Source organism: Microplitis demolitor, chromosome 4 (genome assembly GCF_026212275.2).
Source record: "Microplitis demolitor isolate Queensland-Clemson2020A chromosome 4, iyMicDemo2.1a, whole genome shotgun sequence".
Lineage (NCBI taxonomy): Eukaryota > Metazoa > Arthropoda > Insecta > Hymenoptera > Braconidae > Microplitis > Microplitis demolitor.
This window is the reverse complement of record NC_068548.1, coordinates 1,493,836-1,501,881: the sequence shown is the minus strand read 5'-3', so window position 1 is coordinate 1,501,881 and position 8,046 is coordinate 1,493,836. Positions and strand designations below refer to the sequence as shown.

General features: G+C 33.2%; 1 protein-coding gene across 2 annotated transcripts; it reads right to left on the bottom strand.

The window, feature by feature from the left end:
- Positions 1-463: 463 nt before the first annotated feature.
- On the bottom strand, positions 464-7,962 carry LOC103570921 (cGMP-specific 3',5'-cyclic phosphodiesterase). Of its 2 annotated transcripts, XM_008548825.2 has the most exons (9): positions 7,717-7,962; positions 6,782-6,957; positions 6,409-6,701; positions 6,115-6,348; positions 4,516-5,338; positions 4,105-4,431; positions 3,436-3,812; positions 2,576-3,012; positions 464-2,128 (listed from the first exon to the last, which is right to left on the bottom strand). In XM_008548825.2, the coding sequence occupies exons 2-9, from the start codon at positions 6,824-6,826 to the stop codon at positions 1,464-1,466; spliced, it is 3,201 nt and encodes a 1,066-aa protein (XP_008547047.1). In that variant the 5' UTR covers positions 6,827-6,957; positions 7,717-7,962; the 3' UTR covers positions 464-1,463. The 2 variants fall into 2 exon arrangements, with proteins under 2 accessions (XP_008547047.1, XP_008547056.1); XM_008548834.2 differs by lacking the exon at positions 6,115-6,348.
- Positions 7,963-8,046: the final 84 nt, after the last annotated feature.

The following is an 8,046-nucleotide window of genomic DNA, read 5'->3' as shown; positions in this document are numbered from 1 at the left end:
TCCAAGAGAAAACATACATTCCAAACTCACACTCAATATTATTTTAAAGAGAATAAAATATTTTCTACAAATAAGAAGAAAATATTAAAATAATTTCTGTACTCAATTATTCAGGGAAATAGACATATAAATTATTATATTCTCAATTTATTATTTATTAATTATTTTATTTTTTACATTTACATTATTTATTTAAAATTAATACATGCATTACTATTTATTATTTACTTACATTTATTACACAATCAAATTATTCTTCTAATTATTATCAAAAGACTAAAAATCTTCATAATTTTAAGTTACTATATAATATTTTATTCAAATAATTTTTTTATTCGTGACAAAAATTTCACGAGTCATAAAAAGTCTAAATTGACTGTTTCATTAATATTTATTAACTAATTTTTTTTTTATATATATTATTTATATTTATAATTATCTATTTTGTAAGTCGTTCGTTTAATTTACACTGGACATTTTTGATTTTTTAATTAAAATAAAATTTTTATTTTCATTCATCGTTCTAAAAATTTAAAAGTCAACCCACAGTTCAATTCTTCATCAAATTTCTTCTCATTTGAGTACCCACATCAGTATATTTCAGGCACAAAAAATCCACTTGAAAAAATTTTAATTATTCCAATTAATTATTATTCTAATTAATTTTTTTTGTCATTAAAGAATATTAATAAACAGAGAATGTAATCCTGAGTAAAATGAGTACCCACAACCCTATTTTTAAATTTGTACCCTCTTAAGTAAAAAAATTAATTTTTTAAACAATTGATTAATCAATTAAATTAATTAATTTTCACTTTCAAAAAATATATCGATGTGGGTACTCATTTTACGCAGAAAGTGATCAGCTACTCGAATATGACCTCAAAAAAAATTCAAAAAAATTTCAATTTTCAAAAAATACAAAAATATCAAATTTCAAAATTTTTTTTTTTTTCAAAAATAAATATATCCACACTATAGTACATGTGTCGCCGAGTAAAACAAGTACCCACAACCCTATTGTAAACTAACCTCATATTTATATATATATATTAGTCATATATTTTTTAAACAATAAAACTAATTGTTTATGACTTTTTCCAAATATAGTCATGTGACCACTCATTTTACTCGCAATTTCACCAACTACAAGTCTATCACATAAATTTCTTCCTAAAAAAATTTAAAAACCCACAATATAAAAAAATCAATTTTTAAAAAACTATATCACTCAAAAAATTATATTCGACCAAATTATCGTAACATATCGTTGTTGGTACTCATTCAACGCGAAATTTCCTCAGCTTTTCAGAAACCCAACTCACATTTTTCTAAAAAAATTATCACACCAATAAAATCCATAAATTCTCATAAGCGTTTTTTCCATTAACACCATAAATAAAAAAAATAAATTTTTAATTTTATTCCGGTATACTCTCAAGTGCACTAGAGTTCGTGAGTCGTCAAATAAGCAAGCATAATTTATTTTTATTACTTTTACGGTCCGGTAACATAACTTTAGCCTTCCCAGTATCTTCCGAATTACTGCGGCTGTAAAGCGATCTGCTGAGTCGATGTCTAACACCTTTACCAAGTGACCTACCACCTTTTCGAAGCGAAGCGAACCTTCCTAACGCAGTTTTAGGAAATTCCGAAGCTTTTGCGGTTCCCGGAATCGCGTCTTTGTTGCGTTCCGTCGTACAATTCAACGTCGTTACTGTAAATTCAATATCTTTGGGTTCTTGTGATACGAATTCTTCGACAGGTTCTTCGATAGTATCACGATCGATCCACGTCAAGCCCATCTCGACTTTCTCAGCCAAATCTTGCCAATTTTTACGATTCTCTGTCGTTCCTTCGTACAAAGGCATTATCCAGGGAAACGTTTCCGACAATACTTTGTACAGAGGCATACAAATTACGTCAATAAATCCAACTTGCATTTGCGGTAACTCGTCTCGTCTTTCCCGATCCATCATTGCCACGGGCTGCTGATTCAGTTGCAATTTTTCCAAGTCTCCTTGATCGAAAAATTCATCGGCTACTAATTTAGCCACTCGGTGTTGGACATCCCACGGCTTAGCTATCGCACTGACGTCGCAAGCTGTCATCATCATGCCACAAAGTACTGGAAAAAAAAATTATTCATTTAATAAATTTATGAACTTTTTTTTTTCTCATTTTTGACCTTGGATCCATACTCCTGATGCAATTCCACGTAAAATGAGTACCCACAATGATATGATCAAAAAAAGTCATATATCGTCCTTATAATTTTGAAAAAAATTTTTTGAAATTTAAATATAGTGATGTGGGTACTCAAATGAGAGGAAATTGCATCAGGAGTAAGGATCCAAGGTCAAAAATGAGAAAAAAAAAATTTTGAAAAAAAAAAAAAAAACAGTTTTTTTGAAATGTAAAAATATTGATGTGAGTACTCAAACTAGAGAAAATCGTATGAGGAATGAAGCTTGACTAATGATTTTATATTTCATTTGACCTTGTAAGATTAATAATATAATTTTATGTGCGTATACTAGCTAAAACAAATATTTAGATAATAAATAAGACTTACATTCTTTTTTTTCTTCGCTCTGCCAGTCGAATTCACCCTCGTCAATTAATTCCATAAATTTATTTTTCTTTTTGAAGTATACTGCCAAGTCCGTTGACAATATAGCGCTTTCGACGACCTTCATAACACGTCTATAATCCTCCATTGATAGGGTTTGAAAAATGTTATTACTGTCGGAATTTAGTATCATGACACACTGATCGAAATGGTGGTGCTCCATAGTGCTAGTTGAGTACAAAATTGCCAACGGTGACTCGGTTTTCGTTTGAAATGCATTGTTCGTTCCGCGATGGTCCAGGTCATGGCACAAACAAGCTACGAGAAGACCTAGTATCTCTAGGTCAGTCATAAATTGTTCCATTTTTCCGGTTTTAAGCATCGCGAACATCGTTTGGGCAACATTTAATGCGTGCCGCCAATTGTGATATTTTACTGGCCTAAAAAAAGTATTTTTTTAATTTTTTTAATTTTAAGGTCGACCTTTCAGGCCTTTAAGGACCGCCAGCCCTTAAAGAAATACTAAGGTCTTTCATTCTATCTTCCAATACAGATTTTTTAAATATAAAATTCAACTTTAAGGGCCATAAGGACCTTTAAGGTCGACCTTAAATCCCAGTAGCTCTTTCTCCGCCTTTATTAATTTATTTAATTCGTCTCACGAACTTCTAGGGATTTTAAGGTCAGGCTAATTCACCCTGACCTTTAAGGTCAAGGGCCTTTAAAGTTTTTGACCTTGAAGTGAACCATAAAATACTTAAGAATTTCAAAAGTCTAGTAAAATTTTTAAGAAGTTTGAGGTACTAGGCTTTTAAGATCGACCTTTAAGACCTTGAAAATTTTAAGGGCTGTACCAAACTTACCGGTAATTTTTTTTAACACTAAGAATCCATCTACAAAGTACGTCATAGGGAATGTGAAACCTCTGAATAAGGTCGCAGGCCTTGAACATCCTCACAGTGGCCTTACAGGTGTCATCGTCACTCAAATCAAAATCAATGAATGTGAAACTGTAGAGATTGTACTGCTCGGCTGAGGGAATATGATCAGTCGTAAGTTTCGATGCGTCCTCGTTGCTCGCAGTTGCGTGATAACTCAAACATTCAAGGGCGACCTTTTGTTTGGCCATTAGTTTGCACGCAGATTCGTACATCTGAGTATTATGGATACCTAGTCCACAAAAAATAGCAAATGCTTCGAATATCGAGACATCGCTGTCAGTAAATGAGCTACCATTGTCCTGAAAATACAGTTAAGGTCAATTTTAAGGTCCAAAGGCTCACTAGTTATACAAAGGGCGTAATAATCAAGACCAATTGCAAGTTGAATTCAAGGGCCAGGGCTAAATTATCTAGGATAATAATTATGGTATCAGGTCTTCAACATTAAGGGCCATTATTTAAGGTCAGATATCAGTCTTTAAGGGCCAAAATTCACAGATTGGGATAAAGGTTTCGAATCGGTTGTTTTTTAGGTCTTATCAATAAAAAATGTAAAGTATTTAAGGTCACCCAATAAGGGCCAATATTAACCTTATTTATTAACTGAGCGACACCAATGACACTTCGTTGTCCATTAACGATCGGCATACACAGTATACTCCTGATAGGTTCCTTACTCGAGTCGACGACGCCCTTTCTCAGCCAAATGGCGGCATCACCAATATTCAAAATTTGTCCCGTGCTGGCCACATATCTCGCGATTCGTCCCAATGGACTCGCAAGCTCGACCGTACTGGGCCTACTGACCCTCGCTTCCTGAACGCCATTTTCCATCTCAAAAACCATGGTGAACTTGGAGCTACCATCGGTCGCCGTCGCCTGTCTCGACAAGATGTCTTCCATGTCAATGTTGTTGCTCTGCAACAAAACCAATAGAAATTTAAATTCAAATTTAAATTTGGCGCCAAATTCAAATTCAAATTCAAATTCAAATTAAATTACCTCCCGCCTAGAAAGGGGTTTTCGATCCTCTTGGATCGATTTCCCAGGCCTCTCGACAATTTTTTCCAGGTGTCCTGCCTCACCACAGTCTAGGTCCAGCAAATAGACCAGACATCGCTCACATTTGAGCAGTTCTTTGGCCTCTGTCATTATTTTAGTGACCAAACATTCAAGATTGTTTTGTTCTTCGAAAATATTACGCGCCAAATTAAGCAGAATTTGATTTCGTCGGTACTCGAGGACGGAAAGTTCAAACAATTGGGCATTTTGAATTCCGATTCCGCAGAATGTCAAGTAACGTTTAAAAACTTCGATATCATGGTCGGTAAATTCATTGTTGCCATTTGTCTTGTTTATTATTTGAGCGACACCAATAACGTCACCCTCGTAATTACAGATGGGCATTGACAGGATCAAAGTTGTTTTGTAGCCGGTGCGCATATCGATTTTGCTGTTAAATCTCGGATCGCTGTAGGCGTCTTTTATGTTTATTATTTCTTTTGTTTGAGCGACGTACCCGGCAATTCCCACGCCAAAGGGTATCCTTATTTCTTCAGAAGCTTTTTGAATCGCGTCTTCCAGTTCAGTGTCTTGGGTAACGTCAAACAGCTTTGCAACGAGATATCGCTCATCTGGGGGACCTTTTGCGAGAAAAAGACTCCCGCGATCGGCGTGGGTTAGCAGACCGACGTTGACGAGGATCTTGTGGCAGAGTACGTTGATGTCGAGCTCATTTGCTACGTCACGAATTAATTCCATAAAGAGTTCACCCTCGTCTAGTTGATTTAGTTCCGCTCGACGACCGGATAACGAAATCGGTAAACTGAAATTCAAAATTTTCATACTTTTAGCGATCATATCTTTTTAGGGCTTACAGATACGAGGAAACTTCTCAGGACCTTTTTTGTAGCCAGAAAAATTTCCTACAAGAAAGGTCCTTGGCCCTACTTCCGTATCTTCAACCAATTAGCGGCAAATTTAAAACAAAGTATTTATATTCCAATATCTTCTAAATATTAGTTTAGGAAATCTTAAATCAACTTTTTCTTCCAAACGCTTGGAGTTACAGTAAAATCGATAAGAAACTTTTTTGTAGCCAATTAAATTTCCTACAAGAAAGGTCCTTGGCCCTACTTCCGTATCTTCAACCAATTAGCGGGAAATTCAAAGCAAAGTATTTATATTCCAATATCTTCTAAATATTAGTTTAGGAAATCTTGAATCAACTTTTCCTCCGAAACGCTTGGAGTTACAGTAAAATTTATAAGAAACTTTTTTGTAGCCAATTAAATTTCCTACAAGAAAGGTCCTTAGCCCTACTTCCGTATCTTCAACCAATTAGCAGCAAATTCAAAACAAAGTATTTCTAAATACTTTCTTTAATCTTAAACCAACTTTTTCTTCCAAACGCTTAAACTTACAGTAAAATCAATAAAAAACTTTTTTGTAGCCAATTAAATTTCTTAAAAAAAAGTTCCTCAGCCCGATTACCGTAAAATCAATAGTTGAATCTCCAGCCCCAATATAAAAGTTCCCGCGGCTAACATCTTAGTTGCTCTGTTTCCTTGAAATAAATGTTAAATTTTGTAAATTAATTACCGGTTAGGACTCTTGCATCGTTTAATAGGTGAATTAGAAGCCAGCCAAGACTGAAAAAGATCACTAGTCACGCTGTTCCTCTTGTGTACTAAAGTCTCTTGAGAATTTGGCGCCCGTACACTTAAGCTTGATTGTTGCTTAAGTAGACTCGTGTTCAAAAGCTTTACTTTTAATTCATTACTCGCTTTGTCTCTCAGCCAAGCCTCTACAACTGCTGGATTAGCTTCTAGATATCTAATTAAATATTCAAATAATAAATAATTTAATTACTTTTAAAATTTACCGGCAACTTACTTTCCGACTCGTTCCATTGTCAAGCCGTCCTCTTCGAACTCGTAGACGGTTTCTTGGCAGATCGTTTTCTTCTTCAACTTGACATCTTTATGATCATCATTATCATCGTATTGATGATTGTTATGATGATTATCGAGTTCACGGAACCCACTGGTATCAGAATTATCTGATAGCGGGGCTTTAGTGTCACTTGAAGATGATGAAGACACCAGAGTACACTCTCTTTTATCCCCGGTCTCGGGCGATCGCGGTATCGTTGAGATCTTCATTTTGCTCTTTAAATTTTTTTTTATCTACAAATATAATCTTTTATAGCTCAGTAACTCTCTGAAATACTGTTACACTATTGGATGATAAAAGATAATTAAATTACCTTGATATTAGATGTCAAATCCTCGTCAACTTCACTCTCGGCCATATCATCTTGCCCGTATGTTTAAATTAGTTTTCACATTTTTCTCATTTTCTGTTGGCTTGTTGTTGTTGTTATGAGTCAGCTTGGAACCACTGGATCCATTTAAATTTGTCTTCATTATGATGTTTTTTTGGCTATAATTAGATGACATTATTTCGATTTATTAATTTTGGGTTTATTCAAATTTGAATATCTTGGAAACTATTGAAAATTTTGAAAAAATGTCTAATACTTTTTTGTAGGAAATTTAATGCCCTATAAAAAAGGTCCTTATAAATTTCATCCTAAAATTGATATTTTCAAAAATATCACGGTATTAAAGTTTGGAAATCAAAAACTTAAATTCTAAAAATGATTAAATTTTGATTTTATAGGAAAATCTCATAAAATATCAAAAATATGAAGAAAATTTTAAATACTTTTTTGTAGGAAATTTAATGCCCTACAAAAAAGGTCCTTAAGAATTTTATCCTAAAACTGATATTTTCAAAAATATCACGGTATTAAAGTTTGGAAATCAAAAACTGAAATTCTAAAAATGATCAAATTTTGATTTTTAAAGAAAATCTCACAAAATATCAAAAATATGAAAAAAACTTCTGATACTTTTTTGTTCAGAATTTAACCCTCTACAAAAAAGGTCCTTACAACCTTAACCCTAAGCCCGATATTTTCCAAAATATCACAAAATAAAACCGAAAAACCCAAAAATCCTCAAACAAACTCAACTACCCCATCTTCAATCGCTCATATCTCTTAAAAAACTAAAAATATCACGTAAACACACTAGAGCTTATTTGTTGCTCATTAAATTCCCTACGAATTTATCTCAGTAAAATTTTACCATAAACCCCATAGTTTCCGAGATATCCTGACTAATTAACTTTTTTTACCTTTACATAGTTTAGTACTGATTAAAACATATCACAATAACAAATAAATTATCAATAGTCACAATTACAAATATCCGGTATGACCTTGTGTTATCATAGTCAACAATAACAAAAATCTCATGTCATAATTAAAGTGATTAATAAATGAATAAATGAGTAATAATAAATAAAATAATTAAATAAGTGAATGATGCCAGTGCCAATGAGAACGTAAACGTATATAAAAACTAGATAACAATAATAATAATAATGATAATGGTAACGACATTGAATGACCGAAAGCTCTGAGCTTACTAAACTACCAGGTACATTCGATACCAAGAGAAATAC

Bases quoted from the DNA above. Each gene is read 5' to 3' on its own strand.
- LOC103570921 (XM_008548825.2), bottom strand. From the start codon at position 6,826: ATGGCCGAGAGTGAAGTTGACGAGGATTTGACATCTAATATCAAG. The intron at 5,339-6,114 runs GTAATTAATTTA...TTTGAATTTCAG, and splicing joins CGATGCAAGAGTCCTAACCG to TTTACCGATTTCGTTATCCG. The intron at 3,013-3,435 runs GTAAGTTTGGTA...TACTTTTTTTAG, and splicing joins AGTGTTAAAAAAAATTACCG to GCCAGTAAAATATCACAATT.